Source organism: Vigna umbellata, chromosome 4 (assembly GCF_029865625.1).
Source record: "Vigna umbellata cultivar VRB3 chromosome 4, Vumbellata_1.0, whole genome shotgun sequence".
NCBI lineage: Eukaryota > Viridiplantae > Streptophyta > Magnoliopsida > Fabales > Fabaceae > Vigna > Vigna umbellata.
In genome coordinates, this window is record NC_142168.1 from 6,117,019 (window position 1) to 6,142,145 (window position 25,127).

Consider the following 25,127-nt stretch of genomic DNA (forward strand, 5'->3'; position numbering starts at 1 on the left):
GATTTTTTTACAGGCCAATTACCAATTCCTTTGATGTCATTATGCTTGTGAAAATTAGATAAAATTAGACAAGACAAAAATTATAAAATGAAAACTCATTATATAATCATATTTTGTAAGAAATTGTTTACCGACGAGTATTTCTGATTTTTTTCCAGGTCAATTACCAATTTCTTTATGCTTGTGAACATTGGATAAAATTAGATAAGACAAAAATTATAAAATGAAAACTCATTATAAAATCATTTTTTGTAAGATTGTTTAATAGCTCGTGTTTGTGAATCTCCATACTCTTCCTCGCCCACAAATAACAACCAACGACACCGCAATTTGTTGCTCTTGCTCTGTTCATTCATTTGTTTCAAATTTCGTTTTTAAATTTTAGAATTTTTGTTGTGTTACAAACTCCCCCTCTGCAGGCACACTATCATTAATAAACCAAGATCAAAATCATACCAAGTTTAGCCAATTAAAAATTAAGTCTGAAGAATGTAATGGTAAATAAAACATTTAACTTCACAAATCACAAAAGCAAATTAGATAAGTGAGAAAGTTAGATAAGGGATAGAAAGACAAGTAAATAAAGATTGTAATGCAATAAAAGAGATAAGGGATAGAAAGACAAGTAAATAAAGATTGTAATGCAATAAAAGAGATAAGGGATAGAAAGACAAACACCAAGATTTTTATACCGGATCGGCCTCAATGCCTACATCCAGTCCCTTTCAATCAAACTAATATTGAAACTGACTTCACTGTATAGATTGAGTTATACAGCAAGAATTACAAAGATCCTCTCTCAATGCAATCTCTTCTCCAACTCCAAATCTAATATAGAAAACAACAACACAAAAATAACAATCCTCTTTCTATAGAAACCCTTTGAGACACTTCTCAAAGAAACTAGAACCTCACGTTTTCTTCTGGCACCGACAACAGGGAAACCACAATCCACAGATTGCAAAATCAACTCTGATTTTATTCAGAAAACCTGATAGTGCGAATGATAATCAACAAACGAAAGTACACAAAAATTCCTTCAAGAATCCTTTGAATCTTCCAAACTAAACACTTCTTGATTCTTGGAGAATGAGCACCCCTACAATTTCTTATCTCAACTCACTTTGTCAAATATTAGAGATGAAAGATCAAAATGTTCAAAGTTCTTAATGAAGAGAACTATGTGTCAATATATAGTTTTCTCAAGTCTGACGCATCTTAATCGATTACAATATTAATATAATCGATTAAGAAATTAATACTCCTATACTATAATTACATTAAAATAGATTTAACATATTAAATATTTAATGTAATCAATTGCACAATTTTCAGTGTGGACGAAATTTAATTGATTAGGAAAATCTTGTAATCGGTTAAGTATTACACTTAAGCAAATTTGAAAACTTTTTCTTCTGAAAACACATCACTGAACTCAACAACTAGGTGTAAGTAAAGGCACGAGTTTTAATCGATTATATATTTAATGTAATCGGTTAAAACTTACAATTTTTCACATTTATGTATTTGCTGATATATGATGAATCTAACTTATTACATAAACACTATGATCAATTACTTCATACATATATGCTTTGTGCAAAGAGTTTTATCATTCAAAACCATGAATATGCATACTACAGATATAAACTCATGTATAACCATAGTAAGTATGCAAACCAAACAGTTCATGCACAAACAAATATGTAAATGCAACTTTGCATATTAAAACGTTTTTTTTTGTTGTGCAACTCATTGAAACATTTTTGTTGTTGTCATCATCAAAAACACACAAGGGTTGGAGTTTAGCTTTTACATATCTTCCTCTGTCAACACACACACACACCTATTTTATGCTTTAGTTGCAATGAAACCGATGCCCAATGAAGTTAATATGCTCTATTTTTACTAGTGAGTCAAACTTCTAACTATAATATTTGAAGAAATTAAAACCAAATCAATAACTTTTTATATACAAGTCACGTGTTCAGTATAATTTATCCTTAAATTATAAGGTTCTAAATAACAATGTAAAAATATATATTCTTATCTAAAACTAAAATACAATCATAGCAAATGTCCTTCTAGTGACGTCTTTCTTGTTATTAAGGGAAAAAGGCATATGTTACTTGTTTCGGTTGAATTTGTTCGAGGGTCGGTTGTCCTCCTTTGCTCTGCTCTCTTTTGATCGTCCAATGCTCTCCGAAAACGTAATCCACTCCGATGGGTGGTTGACCTACAAAAAACACTCTGACGCTCAAGTCAGATATGTTTCATGAAGAGGTCCATATTTTATTGTAATAGAAAAAGATATATGTACTTGGATACCAACTGCATATTTATAGGACTTGTGGCAGCCAAGTCCATTGATTAACCATTAGTGCAATATATTTTTGGGTAATATAACCTACCAATCACTAATAAATACCATATATTCGTCTTTAATATGACCATTAAACGTATTAAATAGCCATTAAGGTTTGAACTTCATCTACATCTATAAAAAGTTAAATAAAAACTTTTAACATTCCACGTCACATGGCCATGTATTTTAAAACTAGACAACTCATTGAATATTGGTTAAGGTGGACATTACGTTGTTAGCGTTTTAAATATCGTCAACAAAAAGGATCAAATTGAACCATTTTTACAAAGATGAGACCATTTTGAACAACTCAAAAATAAAAGGATCAATTTGAACACAACTAACAAATAAAGAGGACCAAAATAGATATTAAACCTAATTAATATATCTGTCAATAATTACTGAGAAATATATCCATCGATAATTATCGAGGGACGCAATATGTTAATAAATCTTACCAATAACCTTTTAGTGAAGGATTTGGTTTATGAGTAATCTTAAAAAATAACAATTAATGACATATTTTTGTTGTTCGCTACATATATTTACCGTTGGTAAATATTATTTTTTTAGCGGGTGTGATAGTTGTCGTGGAATAATGTTTCAGATAAGGAGGTTCTTGACAACTTTAATGGTATGGTGGTGTTCGTCATTTTTCCAGATCTGCCAACGATGGTGACGAAATGAGTATATGTTAACATATGATTTGGACGAAAAATTTATCATTTTTTTATTTACAGATTTGTTTGTCAATCCATCAATAAAAATCTTCAATAATAAGTTATGTAACTAACAACAAAACATCTATCGATAAATAAAAAAAATGTATTACCAAAATTTTTTTCTGTTAATAATTAAAATTTTAAAATTGATTAAATTTATCAAATTTTAAAATTCAATAAATTTATGGATAAATTTATTTTCATCGATATTTTATGAATTTTGATTGTGAATATTAGTTTTAACCTACCAAATGTTTGAACTTCATTATAAATTAATTAATGGTTTATATACAGAGTCCATCTTCTTTAACATACCAAAGACACACTTTGCAGATACCTTCATCCCTGTCTTCAACGTATACATCATAACGCACCAAAGCAGAATTTCCCCATTGAAAAGAACAAGAGAATAGTGTGTCAGCAAAAACGCTGGGATTGAATTTCCATTGAAAGGTTTGGTTAAATTGGAGAACATGCTGTCCAAGATCGTCGTCTTTAGACTTGCAGTGAAGGTTTAGGGTTTCCTTTCCCTTCAGAGTATTCTTAATCGATACAATCTCTCCCAGAACACTACTGTTCCACGATAACATTGTAAACATGGACAAAAACAACACACTTTTGGTAAATGCAGACATTGCACTAACTTCTACAAGAAGTATTCTCTCTGGCACTGAATATATATCTATATATATAAGGAGAATTTTAAAGCTTTTATTATATATATATATATATATATATATATATATATATATATATATATATATATATATATATATATATATATATATATGTTTCAGTATGGGTGTGGAGGCCGAGATACAAACCTAACAAAACTGAACTGCTTCTCTTTATGCTCACCTTCACAATGCTGCCTTCCTCTCTTTATGCTCTGTTCCTTAGGAAAAGATGGGCTGGGTACCTGCAAAGGCACTCCGACGCTCAAGTCAGAAAAGGAGTCACCTGAATCTTTTGGTTCAAAGTGATCAAGAAGAAGAATAATTTCTCTCAGGGGAAAAACGTACCTTTTTTCTGGTGTGAAGGGTGTATTTAAAACAGTAAAATAAACCGTTACCTGGCAATCCGGTCAGTTATCGAAGTTTGACTGTGTAGAAGTTGTAACTACTAGATCGTGTGCTGATACTGAGTCAATTACTTCCGTGATTCGCGGCGTTGGTTAGCTGATTGTGCGTAACTGTTTATCTGTAACTGCACGCTACGATATAGCGCTTGTATGTCGACCGTCCTGTGTGTCGACATGAATAGGTGACTTGTCGTGTGCGCGGTGCGAACGTTATGTCGCGACATTACTATTTGGTTGTCGAGGACCAAGTGATCGACAACACACCATCTTTAAGAAGGTCTCGTATTGGTTCAACTGTTACCAGGTCGCCCGAGTCACCGGTCGACCATTGGAGGATTGGGTATCCTATGGTACATGCCCCCCGAGTCCGAGTAAATGAGCATAGCGTCGATGGGCGAATTTACGAGAGGACGCTGAGTGATGCTACGCACCGTTTGAACGTTGTGATTTTTAGGGTTTTCCCGCTCTTTTAGGGAAGCGAGGAGACGCGCATTGGGAACCGTTAGATTAAAAAGAATCTTACGGTGCCTGACGATTAAACGGTTAGGGGGGCGAGGAGACGCGAATTGGGAACCGTTAGATTAAAGAGAATCCTACGGCGCCTGACGATTAAACGGTTTGTCTTCTTCAGCACGATTCACAGGGGAATTAATTCACTTTTGCAGAAGAACAGAAACAGTGTGAACCGTGAGCGAGATTGCTGCCTCTGCATCTGCTGTGCTTACGCTGCTACAAGAATCAACCAGGTAACCCTAAAACCTCCTTTGTCTTAGTGTATTTACTGTTGATCATGGAAGGAAGGGGGCCGAATACCGGTGGCGATACGCCGGGGCCGTCATCAACGACGGAATATCCTGAAGTTACCTCTATACCCTTCGGTGAGGAGGCTTTTATCTATGGAAATGTATGTGGTGAAGGTCCAGGGGGACGTGTAATATCTCCGATTAGCGGAGATGAATACGCCTGGGCGGCGCGTGAGGTGAAAGAACTTAGAAGTCAATTTAGGAGTAGGGCTGTAGTCACCAACTGGATTGAGAATAGTTGCGTGTTGAGAACCCTAGGGTACCAAACCTGTATAAAATTGGTAGCTTGCCGGGATGATGAAAGGGTATGCTATGGTAGGGAGAATGCTGGTGATGAATTTTTTTATTGTTATGCTGCTTTGTTCTCCAATTTGTATGTAAGATTGTCATTTACTACTTTTCAAATGGATGTTTTGCGCACCCTAAATGTCGCACCGAGTCAGTTGCATCCCAACAGTTGGGGGTATGTCCAAGCTTTTGCCGTAGTGTGTCGGGCGTTAGCGATTAGGCCCACTGTAGGTTTATTCCTATACTTCTTTAGATGTCGACCGGTGGCCACGAAGGGATGGGTATCACTGATTTCTGAACCGGGTAATGCGCTACTAGAACTGTACTTGCAGTCGTACAGGGGGTTTAAGGAGAAGTTTTTTAAGGTGTCGATCACCGATGTTGGTCGAAGGTTCTTTTTCGATGGCGATGGGAATCCCAGATTTCCCTTATATTGGACGCAGGATCCTCTGAGGTTCACCTCGTGGTCTGAAGATAAGATGACGATTGAAGAGGTGGAGGCTTTGAGTGTGTTGACCTCGTTGCCACGCCCCTTCTCTTCTCGTCAGATTATAGATTGCCTCAAGTTTGATGATGCGGGGGCGAGGGTGTTTGGTATGTGTTCTTGCTTATCATTTTTGTAAATTGCTTTGTTGTTGCTGACTATTGTGAATGTATTTCGGCTTTTACAGAGATAATGGGGAGAAAAGGAAATGGGAAAAGCTGGTTTCAGTCGATTGGAAATGAGAGGGCTGAAGTTAGTCGCCCGGGACCATCTGGTGGACAAGTTGCAGGCCAACCACGTCTCCAAATGTCGTCATCCGAAACATTACCAGTGGTAGTGGCGGCTGCAACTGACGAGGCACCTGCTGCCGAGGTGCCACTAGTTCGTAAAAGGAAAGGGAAGTCGGTCGACACTAGCCGCGAGGCCTTGAAGAAGAAGAAGAGGGAGGTAGCTGAGGAAACCGAGCGTCCTATCCCACTAGGGGTATGGGATCCCTCCTTCACGTTGGGTCATAAGGTGGATCTCAATATGGATATCTCGGAGAAGAAGGTGATCGAAAATATGAGTGAGCAAGAAATTGCCGACTCCATGTTGGAGATGACAACACGGGCCCAGGCGTTGGCGTGGCATCTAGCTTACGCTTCTGATAGAGGTATGATGCGGGTTGAGTTGGAGAAGGTACGAACTCAACTGAAAGAGCTTGCCGAGACTCATGCCGCTTGTGATGCCAAGCAGAGACGCTCGGAACGACTGCTGAAAGAGGCTGAGATATTGTTAGACAATACCCGGGAAGCTGGTTTGACTCTCCAAAAGGAACGCGATCAAATGGCCAGCGAGCTGGAGCAAGCCAAGAGGGCAATGGTGGTATTGGCCCGAGAGAGAAACGAGTTGAAGGCCGAGGCCGTGGAGAGGAATGAGCTGGTAGAGGAGCTGAAAGATGCGATCATGATTGAACATACCAGGGGTTTCCGGAAGGCTTTGAGGCAGGTCGGTCACTTGCGTCAAGTGTCGACCAAGGGAGCGGAATTCGACCCTCAGAAGGACGTGCACGAGGGTCAACTGAAACCTTTGAACGAGATCCCTGAAGACGCTGTCCTGGAGGGTGAAGAAGAAGAGGATGAGGAGGAGGTCGCCACTACTGAGAATGATGGCGCGGTCGACGTGGGTGAACCTGTCGCGCAAACTGGCGGAGATGTCGATGGCGACACTCATAATATTGTAATAGATTAGGATTTGTTATGGCCGTGTAAATATAAACATATTTGAATCTTGAATTTGCTGAAAAGTTTAATGACTGCGAAAGTCGAACCGTATTGAATCTTGATCTTCTGTGTATGTTGGGCGTTTAACTTTGCCGATTTTGCAATTTATTTGCTGTAATAATTGCTAAGTATTCATGTTTGTCGAGTGTACTGATGATGCGATGTGGGACCGTTGAGGGGGATGGTTGAGTGGTGGGGGTACTGGGTGTTCAAGGGTGAACATCTACCAGTGGGAGTGTATCCCAATCGAACTGGGTGTTCAAGGGTGAACATCTACCAGTGGGAGTGTATCCCAAGCGAACTGGGTGTTCAAGGGTGAACATCTACCAGTCCGAGTGTAGCTCACTTTGTTTGTGTGCAAAAGTGCCCGAGATGGTGACCCTGGGACTCGACATGGTAGAAATAATAAATGACGCTAAGTATTAATCATTATGAAACGTGCTCTTTATTTGGAAACGGAATTAAGAAATGTTGTAAAAATAACCAACAAGAAATGAATGCTAACTGAAGTAGTATTTAAGATGAGTGGCATTCCAGGTGTTGGGAACTGGTTGACCATCAAGGAGCTGGAGTCGATATGCACCGTTCGACATGTCCTCTACGACTCTAAAGGGTCCTTCCCAGTTAGCTGCAAGCTTGCCATGTGCTCGATTCTTTCTGGCCTCCCCCCGCTTTCGCCACACCAGATCTCCGCTTTTGAAGGCTCTGGGCTTGACCTTGGTGTTGTACCTTCGAGACAGCATTCGCTTCTGCGCCTCGGCACGGATGGTAGCGATCTCTCTACGTTCAGGAAGGGCGTCGAGATTGACCCGCAATTGTTCTTCATTAAGCGACATATCAGTGAGATGACGCCTCAATGAGGGCTCGCCCACCTCGACGGGGAGCATGGCATCAGTGCCGTAAGTTAAGTTGAATGGCGTGTCCCCTGTAGATCCATGGGGAGTACATCTGTATGCCCACAGAACCTCGGGTAGCTCCTCCACCCATAAACCTTTGGCTTCACCAAGTCGCTTCTTCAACTCTGTCAGAATGACTTTGTTTGCGGCCTCGGCTTGGCCATTTGTTTGAGGGTGTTCTACTGACGACGTGACATGCTTGATGCCCAAATTGCTAAGAAAATCTTCCAACTTGCGTTCGATGAACTGACGACCGTTGTCGGTGATGATTTTCTGGGGGAGACCGAACCGACAGATGAGGTGCCAAATAAATTTCTGCACTCGTTGGGCACTGATAATGGACAACGGCTCGGCCTCTATCCATTTTGTGAAGTAGTCGACCGCCACGAGTAGGAACTTGTTTTGCGCCTTGGCGATCGGTAGTGGTCCAACTATGTCGAGACCCCACTGAGCGAACGGCCAAGGAGAGACAATGCTGTGCAAATCTTCGGGGGGTGCATGGATGTCGTGACCATGGGCCTGACAGGAGATGCACTTCTTGACAAATGTTTCACAATCGTGGTCTAGTGTAGGCCAGTAATATCCCGCGCGGAGAACACGTGCTCTCAAAGTCCTCTTGCCGGAGTGAAAGCCACATATCCCGGTGTGCAGCTCGCGTAGTACATAGTCTGCCTCGTCCTCTGATATGCATTTCAACAGAGGAGTGCTATGGCCGCGACGGTATAAGTCGTCACCTATATGTAGAAAACGTGCGATGCGTTTGGACTCAGCCACAATAATGCTATCGCCCCTATCCTGCCTCTCCATGAGATCTTTGACCTTCTGCCGCCAGTCTGTTACGGGTGTCGACACACTGGTGACAAAAGCTTCCACCACAGGACGGTCGAGCGTCATCCTAATAATTGAGGATAACTGTGCTCTCGCCTTAGAATGAGTTAGCTTAGACAAGAGATCCGCTCTTGTGTTTTGCTCCCTGGGTACATGGATGACACTAAATTCGACGAACTGTTGGAGTAAAGTCTGAACCTTGTGGAAATAGCGCAATAGTTGATTATCTTTGACTTGATAGGTTCCGTTCACGTGGCTAACCACCAATTTTGAATCCATCCGACATTCTAAACGATCGACCGAGAATTCTCTGGCCAGGGATAGGCCAACAATCAAGGCTTCGTACTCGGCCTGGTTGTTGCTAGCCGGAAATTTGAATATGATAGCCTGCTCTATGACCAAACCGTCCGGTCCTTCCAGGACGACACCGGCTCCGCCCCCCCTTTTATCGGAGGAACCATCTACACTGAGTAACCACTTTGTAGTTGAGGCCTCGGGTGCAGGTACTAATTCAACTGCAAAATCGGCCAAATGTTGACCCTTAATGGACCCGCGTGGCTCGTAACGGAGTCCGAACTCGGACAGTTCCACGGACCAGGCAACCATCCGTCCTGCCAAGTCTGGTTTGCGGAGGATCTTGGCTATGGGGTGATCTGTGCGGACGACCACCTGGTGGCTCTGGAAATATGGTCGTAACCGACGAGAGGCCGTAAGTAGGGCCAAGGCAAATTTCTCAATTTGAGAATATCGTTGCTCAGCCCCTTGCAATGTGCGACTGATGAAATATATCAACTTAAGGGAGGGTGCTTCCTGTATCAAGGCGGCACTAACAGCATGTTGGGAAGCGGCAATATACAACTGTAAGTCTGACCTATCGTCTGGACGAGCCATAATTGGAGGGCTGGTTAGGATGTGTTTGACAATATGGAATGCCCTCTCACAATCATCGTCCCAGTGTTGAGTGGTGCCCTTTTTCAAATTCTTCAGAATGGGTTTGACATGGTCAGCGAGTTTTGGAATGAATCGGGATAGAGCTGTGAGCCTACCCACCAAACATTGTACTTCCCGTAAGGTTTTTGGAGCAGTCATGTCGAGTACCGCTTTGCACTTGTCTGGATTAGCTTCAATACCTCGACGTGTAAGCATGAAGCCTAAGAATTTACCCGCGGGGACGCTGAAAGTACACTTGGAAGGATTAAGGCGCATGTTGTACCGTCGTAGTTGGCCAAAAACTTCCTTCAAATCCTGCAGGTGTTGTTCCACAGAATTGCTGCGAATGACCATGTCGTCGACATATACATCCATGCATCGGCCTATCTGATGATGGAAGACTTTATCCATGAGGCGTTGATAAGTGGCGCCGACGTTCTTCAATCCAAACGGCATAACTTCATAACAGTAGTTAGCGCGTTCAGTGATGAAGGCGGTCTTGCTTTGATCAGGCTCGTACATGGGGATCTGGTTGTATCCCGAATAGGCGTCGAGAAAGCTCAGTATCACATGACCCGAAGCTCCATCTACCAAGCGATCAATGCTAGGTAGGGGGTACGAATCTTTGGGGCATGCCTTGTTGAGATCCGTGAAGTCAACACACATTCTCCACTGGTCGTTTGACTTTTTAACCATGACCACGTTCGACAGCCACGTAGTGTAAGTTAGTTCCCGGATGAACTGGGCGTTCATCAACTTCTCGACCTCAACTTGAATGGCTTTGCGCTTCTCCTCCCCGAATCGTCGCTTCTTTTGGGCGACAGGTCGTGCCTCCCGGAAGATGGACAATTTGTGGGCCATGACCCCGGGATGAACTCCTGACATGTCGGCGGCCGTCCATGCGAACAGATCTGCGTTGTTCCGCAGTATGTGCCCCAGATCGTGCTCTTCGCTAGAGGTAAGGTTCCCGCCTATGTTGGTGGTTTTAGACGCGTCATTCGTCAGGGAAAGGAGTTTGACCTCGCCCTGCGGATGCAGACGCTCGTCGACATTGGTTCGGGGGTCCAAGTCGACCGCCGCAGCCTCGGCTCCCTTCGCCCTTCTGGTTGGAACAAAGGGGGTCACTTTTAGCCCGGCCATATAACACTGTCGGGCTGTTCGTTGATCTGCTCTCACGGTACAAATGGTACCATGCTCTGTCGGGAACTTCATAGCGAGGTGGGGAGTAGAGACGATTGCCCCAAACGCATTTAGACAAGGTCGTCCTAGCAGGGCGTTGTACGAGGTATTTGCCTCGACCAATAGGAATCGAATTCTAAGTTCCGGTGCCTCCCGGCTTGTGCCGAGCCGAGTTCGCAAGTCGAGGTATCCCCTGGTATCTACTCTTTCTCCTGAGAATCCTACAATTTGTTCGTTGAATGGGACGATGAGATCCTCAGATAGGTCCATTTTCTGAAAGGTGGACCAATACAAAATGTTGACCGAACTCCCCTGATCGACGAGGACTTTGCTGACATCATATCGAGCTATATTAGCTGTGATGACCATAGGATCATCATGATCAGGGTCGGGTACATGGAAGTCTGCGTTCGTGAATGTGATGTCGGGGAGTGACCGAGACTGTCGCTCGACCATGTGAACCGACTTCAACTGTCGCAAATGTCGCTTCCTCGCTGAAGCTGACACACCTCCACTGGCGAAGCTGCCCGATATGGTATCGATACGGCCTCGGACCGAGCGTTCTCTCTCTGTCCGTCGAGGCGGACTGCGCGTTCGCCTGCGGTGTCGATCATCTCCGGGGGAAGATCGTTGGGGGCTTCGCCTAGAAGGATCTCTTCAGTGAGGAGTTGCGGCTCTAGCGGAAACTCTATCCTTGATGTAGTTCTGAAGGTAACCCGCACGGATAAGTCGCTCCAGTTCGTCCTTTACCATGTTGCATTCCTCGGTGTCGTGCCCATGGTTCATGTGGAAGCGGCATGTTTTGCTGTTATCTGCGTTTTTTGGGGTGGCCTTCCGCCGTACTGTCAAGAGTTCGGCGTGCAAGGCCTCTTCAAGCACCCTCGCCCTTGGTGCGTTGAGGGTTGCGTAACGATCGTACTTAGGAGTCCACCCTGACTCTTTTCGGGGCGGTCGATCTGGTTTATAGTCGTTGGTCGCTCGCTTTGCGGTCTTCTTGGCGTCGTGATTGGAGGTATCTTGTTGCTGCTTCTTCCGACAATTGCGGAGATCCTCGATACGGATGAATTTTGCAATTGTGGATTGCAATTCTTCCATAGATGCTGGAGGGTCAGCATATAGTTGTTCTGCAAAATATCCTGGCCTTAAGCAGGAAGGTAGATTGCTGATAATGAAGGTGTGATTGATATCCTTCACACGTCGGGCCGTCTCGTTGTATCGTTGCATGAACGCTTTCAGTGTTTCATCCTTTTCCTGTTTGGTATTTACCAACTCAGCGGCCGTCATCTCCTGTTTTCTGTTGGTTGCGTACTGTTTTCTGAATAGGGTTTCAATTGTCGCAAAACAGTCTACAGAATTCCGTGGAAGAGTGTGAAACCACTCCAAGGCCTCATCCTTGAGGGATAAGGAGAAAGCTCTGCAGATGACAGGGTCGTTATCCGTGTAGAATGCCATGGCGTCTACAAAGTTGCACAGGTGATTGTCGGGATCGGCGGAGCCATCATAACGTTCTAATGCAGGGGGAGGTTTGTCCGGCATGTGCGCTTGCATGATGGCCTCTGTGAACGGAAGTAGATTGGTGAGGCGCATGGAAGTAGGCCCTTTCCTCCCCCCGCCAGAGGGGTGAGATGGTCCTCCATGGTGATTGGAGTCAGACTCTTCTTGGCGTTGTGCCCTTAGTGCCGCCAGCTCCTCAGCCTGCTTGCGGTGGAGTTCCTGCTGCTCCCGTATAGTTTGTGCTTGTGCTTCGATCTGAGCTTGTAGTTGTTGGATTAAATCACGAGTGTTTAAGTCTTCCATAGCTCCGGTGGTCGTAATTGGGATGTTAAATCTCGGGCCCCACGGTGGGCGCCAAAATGTTTCAGTAGGGGTGTGGAGGCCGAGATACAAACCTAACAAAACTGAACTGCTTCTCTTTATGCTCACCTTCACAATGCTGCCTTCCTCTCTTTATGCTCTGTTCCTTAGGAAAAGATGGGCTGGGTACCTGCAAAGGCACTCCGACGCTCAAGTCAGAAAAGGAGTCACCTGAATCTTTTGGTTCAAAGTGATCAAGAAGAAGAATAATTTCTCTCAGGGGAAAAACGTACCTTTTTTCTGGTGTGAAGGGTGTATTTAAAATAGTAAAATAAACCGTTACCTGGCAAACCGGTCAGTTATCGAAGTTTGACTGTGTAGAAGTTGTAACTACTAGATCGTGTGCTGATACTGAGTCAATTACTTCCGTGATTCGCGGCGTTGGTTAGCTGATTGTGCGTAACTGTTTATCTGTAACTGCACGCTACGATATAGCGCTTGTATGTCGACCGTCCTGTGTGTCGACATGAATAGGTGACTTGTCGTGTGCGCGGTGCGAACGATATGTCGCGACATTACTATTTGGTTGTCGAGGACCAAGTGATCGACAACACACCATCTTTAAGAAGGTCTCGTATTGGTTCAACTGTTACCAGGTCGCCCGAGTCACCGGTCGACCATTGGAGGATTGGGTATCCTATGGTACAAAATATATATATATATATATATATATATATATATATATATATAAGGAAAATAAAATTATAAAAATTATTTATATTTAATTTTATAATCTTCTATATCTATATGCATAAATAAAATGATTCTCTTTTTTATGTTTATATTTGTTTCCAATTTAATATTTAAATACAATTTTTCTTTTAAATTAAAATAATTATTTTATTAAGTTTACCTTTTAAGCGTTTCTTTTTTTATTTTTATTAAGTTTACCTTTTAAATTTATTTATTTTTTAGTAAAATATAAACATTATAAAGAAAATTGATTAAAGTTAAGTCTAAAAACTGTCACTTTTAATGTAAAAAACAATATATTTCAATAACAAAATACAATATTATCGAATTAAATTTCCATATTAACAAACTAATAATTACAAAGAATTATATCATCCTATTATAAACAAAATTTTGATTTCAAAATTTCAAGTTTATAGAAGAAAATATCTAATTAAATAGTAATTATTTTAGAAATAAAAAGTAATTAGTTAATAATGATAAATTTAAATATTAATTTATAAAATAAAAATTATTAATTTTCAAAGTAACTCTTATGAATAAAAAATTATAATTGACCTTGAATTAATCTCTAACATTCTATCAAAATTTTAACTATAAGAAAATATTACTTGAATTGCCTTGTAATTAATTATAGTTAATTAGTATTTATTGTCACGCATTTATTGAAAAGTAAATTCATTTATTGAACCAAGTAAATGCATTGCATTTAACGCATATAAATATATTATATCAAATTTAACGTATATATTTAACTTTTAGTATAATAAAGATATGATAATTATATTATAATAATTCAATATAGTTAAAATCAAAATTAAAATTAGAATGGTGAAGGATTCACAAAATCTATTATTGTAATATAAATTGTAAATTTATATTATAGAAGAAAATATCTGTGACATCCCAATATTATACTTCATGCAGGTATAAAATTAAGACGTCAACATAGATGATAATAGAAAACAGTTAGAATAATAAAATAGCAAATAAGGTTCTAAGAAATTAAAATTTAAGGATTACAGTAATCCGGAATGTAGAAGAAATTTTAAAACGTGGAATAGTAAAGTACTTCAAAATACAAGAACTGGAATTGTTCAGATACATGGAAAGCTATGGAATTCCTAGAGAGACTAAGAAGTTGCTTCCTCATTCCCCTCCAGGACATTCTCCACTGAGGCCTCATTCTCCTCTGCTCACATCCAAGTGGATGATCATTGCAAAAGAAAAAGCATGCAACAAACACAAACACAAACAAGCAAGGGTGAGCTAATTATATAAAATCATGCAACTCAATGTAAGATTATACATATAAGAAATAACTCACACCAATTAATTTCAGAAATACAACCTAAACATGTTAATTTCTAGACTTGACTCGTCCGGACTTTAAAATGATAGTCGGGCTATGGCGAGTCTTGCACCCGTGGTGACTTATGAAACTTGGGTTCCCCACCCTGCCACACTCACGAGGTTAGTCCGTTCCGCGCCTTGAGGCATACTGGGAGCCCCCAAGACTAAGGACCTCCTGGTACTCCTCACCACATGGTTCAACCTCTCTAAGTGAGTATGATTGACCATTGGAGCGTCAGAATGACTCCCAAGGCTGAGCCCCTACTTTTCATTTTAAAACACTAAGAATCTCACCAAGAGATTCTACATTTGAAACTACCATAAGCAACCATGAAATCCTGTTTCAGTCTTTCCCAATTCACACACCTTTGAATTATAATCAAACCACATATTTAAGCCTTAAATATCAAATCATATATAACAGAACATGCTCCACAACCAATTTCAATCATCTCTAATAGATGATATTGTCATGTTATCACCAAACAGTAATATATACCAAACAGTAAGATAAAGATCATGGATTATATGTAAAAATAATAATAGCATAATCTCTAAAAAAACTAAAACAATTTTATCACTACAAATTTAATATACTGAATGAAATAATAAATAATAAAAAAAGAAAACAGCTTGCATCTTATTCTTTTGATAGATTCATAAAAATATAATACATATATATACATATATATTACGTTACCTATATATATTATATATATTACGTTAATTATAATATATTATATATATAACGTTATATATATATATATATATATATATATATATATATATATATAATCTATACATTATATAATATAATATATTATCATACGTATTATCTCTAAATAACTTACAATGTTCCCTTAATTATGAAAGGGCTTGCTAAATTTTTTATTATCACAAAATACTTGTTCTCCACTTCACATTGCTACTCAATTGGTCACCGGAGAGGGTTCAGATGTCTGAACGCATCAGACTCACCTTCGGCGCTAGCACATATGACTAGTCACAACTGACTGGACCAGGCCAGGGCTGCTCTATGATCAGGGATGTGCCAACTCAGGTTTTTAAGTCCCCTCTATCCTACCAACAAAAAAAGGCTCTCAACCAATTTTTATTAATTTATTTAAATTACCTAAACTAATTTGTTGTGCTCTAAACCTCAATTGCCAATTCTTATATATATATATATATATATATATATATATATATATATATATATATATATATATTATCTCCTCTCACGGTAATCTAAAACAATGTCTGTATACCTACTTACTACCCATATAAATGCCATTACAGAATCTTACTCAAAACCCTCAAACCAGAACAATTTCAGTCAACCAACTCATTCGAAACATATTAAAATAATCATATCACAACATGCACCATTCCACAATTTCAATTATAACACCCAATACAATAAAAGTTATAACACAGTTTCACAAGAGTACACCAGTTCAATTCAAACCATCCTATATACTAAAAATCCAAAATACCGTACAAAATCGCACGACAGTCCAAAATTCAACATGCATACATTTACAAATCAGATTCAAGCAATAAATTTAGAGAAAAATAATTAGCTCCCCTTACCTGGTGGGTTGCTCAACACAATTCACAGATGCTCTACCAATACCCCCTACACCGTGCAAAACTGTACAGAACCTATAAATCACCAAATAGGTGCTAGACTTTAGCTCTTCGAGTCGGAATAAACCGAGAATGAAAGACAAAATCACACAGGGCACAGGAAATCAGAAAATGGCACAACCTAGGACAAGAACAGTGAAGGGAAAGAGGGAAAATCTACTTACCCGCTGGAACGCAAAACCAATCGGATGGTTTCGTAGCTCTTGACTCCAGGAACAAGAAAACACCACAAAATTAGGATTCAATCGGTGGAAATGGCTGGAAACCCAGAGAGAAGTCAGAGCACTTGAGTTAGGGCAAGGTTTCTGTTCTAGAGAGAGAGAAATCTATGAAATGAAATCTGACTTGCAAGGAAAGAGCCCCTCCCAAGGTTCAAGTGTCCTTGGGTCAATGGGCCTGGCTTGTCAAATTAGGGCCCAATGGCTTTATAAAATCTTCAGACCATTACATTCTCCCCAACAAGAAAATTTTCGGCCTCGAAAATTAAGACTTACCGGTAATTAGATGAGGATAAGACCTCTGCATCTCTTCCTCCAATTCCCAAGTGGATTCGCCCGTTCTTTCGTCCCAGATAACCTTGACAAGTCTAACCGCCTTGCCTTGGGGCCGCTTGGTTTGGTGTTCCTCTATCCTCACTGGTTGCACCTCGACAAATAAGTCTTCCCTCACTTGGACGTCTTCAACCTCCAACACATGAGTCGGATCGGGCACATATTTCCTAAGCTGGGAGACATGAAATACAGGATGAAGATTAGCCAGTTGAGGTGGCATGGCTATCTCATAGGCTACTGGTCCGATGCGCCGCAGGATCTGATAAGGACCGAGGTACTTAGGGGACAATTTCCTCGCTCGAATAGCTCTTCCAACACCAGTGGTAGGAGTAACTCGGAGAAAGACATGATCTCCGACTGCAAACTCCAAGGGTTTTCGCCTCTGATCCGCATATGATTTCTGCCGGCTTTGAGATGCTTTCATTCTTTCCTGGATCAGTCTCACCTTCTCTGTGGTTTGCTGCACTAATTCTGGTCCTGTCAATACTGTCTCTCCATCCTGAAACCAACAGAGAGGTGTTCTGCAGCGTCTACCATACAAAGCTTCAAATGGAGCCATACCAATACTGGCTTGATAACTGTTGTTATAAGTAAATTCCACTAACGGTAACACCTCATCCCAAGCCCCCAGATGATCCAGTATACATGTTCTCAACAAGTCTTCTAAGGACTGGATCGTTCTCTCAGATTGGCCATCTGTTTGAGGATGGTAGGCTGAGCTCATCTGCAATCTGCTACCCATCTCACTCTGGAGTGTTTGCCAAAATCTAGAGCTGAACCGCGGATCCCTGTCTGATATGATGCTAGAAGGCACTCCATGCAATCTTACTATCTCCTTAATATATAGCTGCGCCAGTTTTGCCATGGACATCCTTAAGTCAATTGCCAAGAAGTGAGCACTCTTGGTCAATCTATCTACTATCACCCATATGGCATCATGTTTCCTGAAAGTGCGTGGTAAATGGGTAACAAAGTCCATAGCTATGCTATCCCATTTCCACTCCGGAATCTCCAAAGGCTGCAATAAACCTCCAGGTCTCTGATGCTCTACTTTGGCCTTTTGACAAGTAAGGCAAGAAGCAACAAATTGGGCTACATCTCTCTTCATACCCGACCACCAGAAGGACTTCTTAAGGTCCTGGTACATTTTAGTCATACCTGGATGTATACTAAAACGACTTCGGTGTCCTTCTTCAAGTATCAATCTCTTTAATTCCCCATCATTGGGGACGCATGTCCTTCCCTTGAATCGCAAGAGACCATCCGTCCCTGTGTTGAAATCCTTCCCCTTCTCTGTACCAATCAAGGCTGTGGATGTCTGAAGCTCAGGATCTAACAACTGCCCTTCTCTGATGCGTTCTATCAAGTTACTAGACACAACCAATTTACTGCATCTGATGCTGTCATCCTCCAATTCAACCTGTAGCTTCAAATCTCTGAAACTTTCCACCAATTCAAGCTCTCTAACCATCAATCATGAGATATGCACCGTCTTTCTGCTGAGGGCATCTGCCACCACATTCGCCTTTCCAGGGTGGTATAGGAGTTCAAAATCATAGTCCTTGAGGAACTCCATCCATCTCCTTTGCCTCATGTTAAGCTCTTTCTGATCAAAGAGATACTTCAAACTTTTGTGGTCGCTGAACACTTGGAATTGGGCCCCATATAGATAATGCCTCCAAATTTTCAAAGCAAAGACGACTGCAGCTAACTCCAAGTCGTGAGTGGGATAATTCTTCTCATGCACTTTAAGTTGTCTTGAGGCATAGGCAACCACTTTTCTTTCTTGCATCAGTACGCACCCTAGACCTTGGTGAGAGGCATCGCAATAGACCTCAAAAGGTCTACCAGTGTCTGGAATTACTAGCACTGGTGCGCTTGTCAACCTTTCCTTAAGCTCTTGAAAACTTGTTTCACATCTTTCAGTCCATACAAAGGGCTGATCCTTCCTGGTCAACTGAGTCAATGGGGATACTATCCTGGAGAAGTTTTCAATGAAGCGGCGATAGTAACCCGCCAATCCCACAAAACTCCTGATCTCAGTGACTGTCTTTGGCCTCTCCCATTCCATTACAGCTTGAACTTTGGCTGGATCAACAGCAATACCACCAGCCGATATAACATGCCCTAGGAAGCGGACCTCTTCCATCCAAAACTCGCACTTAGACAGCTTGGCATACAACTTTCTCTCTCTCAACACCCCAAGCACTGTCCTCAACTGACCTTCATGGTCTTCCTGAGTCTTAGAATAGATTAGAATGTCATCAATGAATACAATCACAAATCTATCTAAGAAGGTCTGAAAATCCGGTTCATGTAGTCCATGAAGATAGCAGGCGCATTGGTTACGCCAAAAGGCATAACTACATACTCGTAGTGGCCATATCTTGACCTGAAAGCTGTCTTCTGAACATCATCTGCTCTCACCAAGATTTGGTGATACCCTGATCTCAAATCTATTTTGGAGAACATTGTAGCTCCATGCAGCTGGTCCATCAGATCATCTATTCTCGGCAATGGGTACTTGTTTTTAATTGTCAGCTTATTTAATTTTCTGTAGTCAACACACAATCTAGAAGTGCCATCCTTCTTCTTCACCAATAGTACTGGCGCACCCCATGGAGACACACTGGGTCTGATAAATTGTTTCTCAAGAAGTTCTTCGATCTGTTTCCTCAATTCTGCTAGCTCCGCGGGAGCCATACGGTAAGGAGCTATAGACACTGGTCCTGCACCTGACACCAGGTCTATAGAGAATTCTACCTCACGGGGAGGAGGTAGACCAGGGACTTCCTCGGGGAAGACGTCTAAGAACTCATTCACCACCTGCAGATCCATTCTCTGGTCCCCTGGAACTGAGGAATTCAAGTCTTGAGTCGCATCTATGTGAGTCATAATTAGGAAACAACTCGCGCCTTCCCAAATGTCTTGCCCAAGTACACTGAGAGACAAGGACATGTATTCATCTTCCTCAAGAAAGATAAGCTTCTTTCCTCCGCAATCTAGAAGGATAAATTGGCGGCTAACCAATCCATTCCTAGAATGACCTCTAGCCCCTGTAAAGGTAGACAAATAAGGTTCACTCTGAACCTTCGCCCCTCAACTTCTATAGGACATCTGGAACACACCGTAGACGTCCTGACTAGCCCAGCTGCCGGTGTAGAAACCACCAGGTCACACTGGAGCTCTCTGACCACTAGACCAAGCCTCTCCACACAAGACTTAGACACAAAAGAATGTGTCGCCCCCGAATCAAATAAAGTCACACATGAAGCTCCAAATAACATGCACGTGCTGACAATCAAGTTACCTGCACTGACTGCCTCAGCTCCTGTCAGAGCGTATACTCTCCCTGCCGCCTGTGGCCTGACGCCACCCCTCTGAATAGCTCTGCCCGCTGGACGTGGTGGTGGTCCTGTCCTCCTAACAGTAGGACAATCTCTGGCATAGTAGCCGTCCCGCCTGCAGAGGTTACACCTCTTGTACCCTATCAACTGAGGGCACACAGACTGAAGGTGTGGTCCTCCACATATATAACACCGAACAGGGCTGCTAAAACTGGGATGCCCCTGCTGCACCGAAGGCTGAGAGGAGGAACTCCTGGACCCAGAAGACGTGGGCCTAGAAAAAGGGGTCGTCCTAGAGTTGGATCCCCCTCTAGATATTGCTGGTCCGCCAACCCTCAGTGGTTGGACTCGCTGGCCCTGTGACACTTCGGGCTCTGCCTTCGTCTTCTCCATGTCTCGGGCCATCTCTACCAAAGCAGAGAACTCTCGGATGCGTAATCCTTTTACCATCAGCTTCACATCCTTCCTCAAGCCGTTCTCGAATTTGCGGCATTGCCACTCCTCACTTACTTGTACGGTGCTGAAGCGGAGAAGGTGTTTAAAACGGTCAGCATATTCTGACACCGACTTATTTCCTTGAGCCAACTCCAGGAATTCTACCTCCTTAGCGAATCTGACGCTATCAGGGAAGTACTCCGTGTAAAACTTGGTCCTGAACAACTCCCAAGTAATAGGAGTCTCACGCCTCTCTAGGATCATCTTCACACTGTTCCACCAGTGGCCAGCTTCCCCTGTCAATAGATACTGAGTGTAGGCCAACTTCTTGTCATCCGGGCATCCTTTTGCCTCAAATATGCGTTCCATGTCTTGGAACCAATGATCCGCTTCATCCGGGCTACACTTGCCAGTGAACCTGGTTGGATGGTGCTGGAGAAAGCTCTCAAAGGTCCACTCCTGAGTTGGAGCAACAGATGAGGAAGCACCCTGAGTGGGTACACCCCTGGACAACATATCCATCAGCTGCCTCTGGGTGTGGTCAGATTCCATCCTTGCATTCTCGGCAGATATCCTGGCATTTTCAGCGGCTATCCTAGCGACTTCTAGGTTTTGAAGGGCAACCGTGTTTTGTTGCACCAGAGTAGTGTTTTGCTGCTGAAGAGCCTCAAGTACAACCTCCAGTCTTGCATTGGACTCAGAGGGCTCATTTTGAGGAGGTGGAGGAGGTGGAAGCCGAGGCGCCATTATTCTGTTTCACACAAAAAGAACAGAACATCAATCGAATCAAAAAGAGCTAGACACACTAAGAGTATAAGGGCAATATCATGGCACACACGGAACCTAAGAGTTGTTCCTAAGAAAGAAACTGCTCTGATACCACTAATGTGACATCCCAATATTATACTTCATGCATGTATAAAATTAAGACGTCAACATAGATGATAATAGAAAACAGTTAGAATAATAAAATTGCAAATAAGGTTCTAAGAAATTAAAATTTAAGGATTACAGTAATCCGGAATGTAGAAGAAATTTTAAAACGTGAAATACTAAAGTACTTCAAAATACAAGAACTGGAATTGTTCAGATACATGGAAAGCTATGGAATTCCTAGAGAGACTAAGAAGTTGCTTCCTCATTCCCCTCCAGGACATTCTCCACTGAGGCCTCATTCTCCTCTGCTCACATCCAAGTGGATGATCATTGCAAAAGAAAAAGCATGCAACAAACACAAACACAAACAAGCAAGGGTGAGCTAATTATATAAAATCATGCAACTCAATGTAAGATTATACATATAAGAAATAACTCACACCAATTAATTTCAGAAATACAACCTAAACATGTCAATTTCTAGACTTGACTCGTCCGGACTTTAAAATGATAGTCGGGCTATGGCGAGTCTTGCACCCGTGGTGACTTATGAAACTTGGGTTCCCCACCCTGCCACACTCACGAGGTTAGTCCGTTCCGCGCCTTGAGGCATACTGGGAGCCCCCAAGACTAAGGACCTCCTGCTACTCCTCACCACATGGTTCAACCTCTCTAAGTGAGTATGATTGACCATTGGAGCGTCAGAATGACTCCCAAAGCTGAGCCCCTACTTTTCATTTTAAAACACTAAGAATCTCACCAAGAGATTCTACATTTGAAACTACCATAAGCAACCATGAAATCCTGTTTCAGTCTTTCCCAATTCACACACCTTTGAATTATAATCAAACCACATATTTAAGCCTTAAATATCAAATCATATATAACAGAACATGCTCCACAACCAATTTCAATCATCTCTAATAGATGATATTGTCATGTTATCACCAAACAGTAATATATACCAAACAGTAAGATAAAGATCATGGATTATATGTAAAAATAATAATAGCATAATCTCTAAAAAAACTAAAACAATTTTATCACTACAAATTTAATATACTGAATGAAATAATAAATAATAAAAAAAGAAAACAGCTTGCATCTTATTCTTTTGATAGATTCATAAAAATATAATACATATATATACATATATATTACGTTACCTATATATATTATATATATTACGTTAATTATAATATATTATATATATAACGTTATATATATATATATATATATAATCTATACATTATATAATATAATATATTATCATACGTATTATCTCTAAATAACTTACAATGTTCCCTTAATTATGAAAGGGCTTGCTAAATTTTTTATTATCACAAAATACTTGTTCTCCACTTCACATTGCTACCCAATTGGTCACCGGAGAGGGTTCAGATGTCTGAACGCATCAGACTCACCTTCGGTGCTAGCACATATGACTAGTCACAACTGACTGGACCAGGCCAGGGCTGCTCTATGATCAGGGATGTGCCAACTCAGGTTTTTAAGTCCCCTCTATCCTACCAACAAAAAAAGGCTCTCAACCAATTTTAATTAATTTATTTAAATTACCTAAACTAATTTGTTGTGCTCTAAACCTCAATTGCCAATTCTTATATATATATATATATATATATATATATATATATATATATATATATATATATATATATATATATATATATATATATATATATATATATATATTATCTCCTCTCACGGTAATCTAAAACAATGTCTGTATACCTACTTACTACCCATATAAATGCCATTACAGAATCTTACTCAAAACCCTCAAACCAGAACAATTTCAGTCAACCAACTCATTCGAAACATATTAAAATAATCATATCACAACATGCACCATTCCACAATTTCAATTATAACACCCAATACAATAAAAGTTATAACACAGTTTCACAAGAGTACACCAGTTCAATTCAAACCATCCTATATACTAAAAATCCAAAATACCGTACAAAATCGCACGACAGTCCAAAATTCAACATGCATACATTTACAAATCAGATTCAAGCAATAAATTTAGAGAAAAATAATTAGCTCCCCTTACCTGGTGGGTTGCTCAACACAATTCACAGATGCTCTACCAATACCCCCTACACCGTGCAAAACTGTACAGAACCTATAAATCACCAAATAGGTGCTAGACTTTAGCTCTTCGAGTCGGAATAAACCGAGAATGAAAGACAAAATCACACAGGGCACAGGAAATCAGAAAATGGCACAACCTAGGACAAGAACAGTGAAGGGAAAGAGGGAAAATCTACTTACCCGCTGGAACGCAAAACCAATCGGATGGTTTCGTAGCTCTTGACTCCAGGAACAAGAAAACACCACAAAATTAGGATTCAATCGGTGGAAATGGCTGGAAACCTAGAGAGAAGTCAGAGCACTTAAGTTAGGGCAAGGTGTCTGTTCTAGAGAGAGAGAAAAATCTATGAAATGAAATCTGACTTGCAAGGAAAGAGCCCCTCCCAAGGTTCAAGTGTCCTTGGGTCAATGGGCCTGGCTTGTCAAATTAGGGTCCAATGGCTTTATAAAATCTTCAGACCATTACAATATCTAATTAAATAGTAATTATTTTAGAAATAAAAAGTAATAAGTTAATAATGATAAATTTAAATATTAATTTATAAAATAAAAATTATTAATTTTCAAAGTAACTCTTATGAATAAAAAATTATAATTGACCTTGAATTAATCTCTAACATTCTATCAAAATTTTAACTATAAGAAAATATTACTTGAATTGCCTTGTAATTAATTATAATTAATTAGTATTTATTGTCACGCATTTATTGAAAAGTAAATTCATTTATTGAACCAAGTAAATGCATTGCATTTAACGCATATAAATGTATTATATCAAATTTAACGTATATATTTAACTTTTAGTATAATAACGATATGATAATTATATTATAATAATTCAATATAGTTAAAATCAAAATTAAAATTAGAATGGTGAAGGATTCACAAAATCTATTATTGTAATATAAATTGTAAATTATTTTTTACGATATATATATATATATATATATATATATATACATATATATATATATATATATATATATATATATATAATTAATAATAAAAAATGTGTTTTAAAGTTCTTAACTTTATCCTCATTTCAACTTAATCTATTAACACAAGTCATGTTACTTAGAAAAATGGTGGTAAAAACAATTTTATTATTTTGTTCATGAGATCTTAGCAAGTTTACTGTATTACGGTCATGTATAAAATTTGAATTAAAAATAATATATAAAATTATAGGATTTTACGATTTTACATTAAATATTGATTTTAACAACCATAGAATAACTTTAATTTTACCAGTTGTTTGAATTTTTTTAATGGTAAATGATTAATATAGTCATGTACATATTTGTATTTGTTAAAAAGATTAACATTAATATGTAATCAATATTAAAATAATTAGTAAAGACTAAAAAGGTGTTTAATTATCTCAATTATGTTACAAGTTTAAACATAATGAA

At 40.2% G+C, this 25,127-nt stretch overlaps 2 protein-coding genes across 2 annotated transcripts; both read right to left on the reverse strand.

The window, feature by feature from the left end:
• Positions 1 to 11,495: 11,495 nt before the first annotated feature.
• On the reverse strand, positions 11,496 to 12,635 carry LOC148199134 (uncharacterized). The gene has a single exon (XM_088112576.1). It carries the CDS (start codon positions 12,633 to 12,635, stop codon positions 11,496 to 11,498), a length of 1,140 nt encoding a protein of 379 aa, XP_087968702.1.
• A 7,306-nt stretch (positions 12,636 to 19,941) lies between these two features.
• Positions 19,942 to 21,468, reverse strand: LOC148199135 (uncharacterized). Its single transcript, XM_088112577.1, has one exon. It carries the CDS (start codon positions 21,466 to 21,468, stop codon positions 19,942 to 19,944), a length of 1,527 nt encoding a protein of 508 aa, XP_087968703.1.
• Positions 21,469 to 25,127: the final 3,659 nt, after the last annotated feature.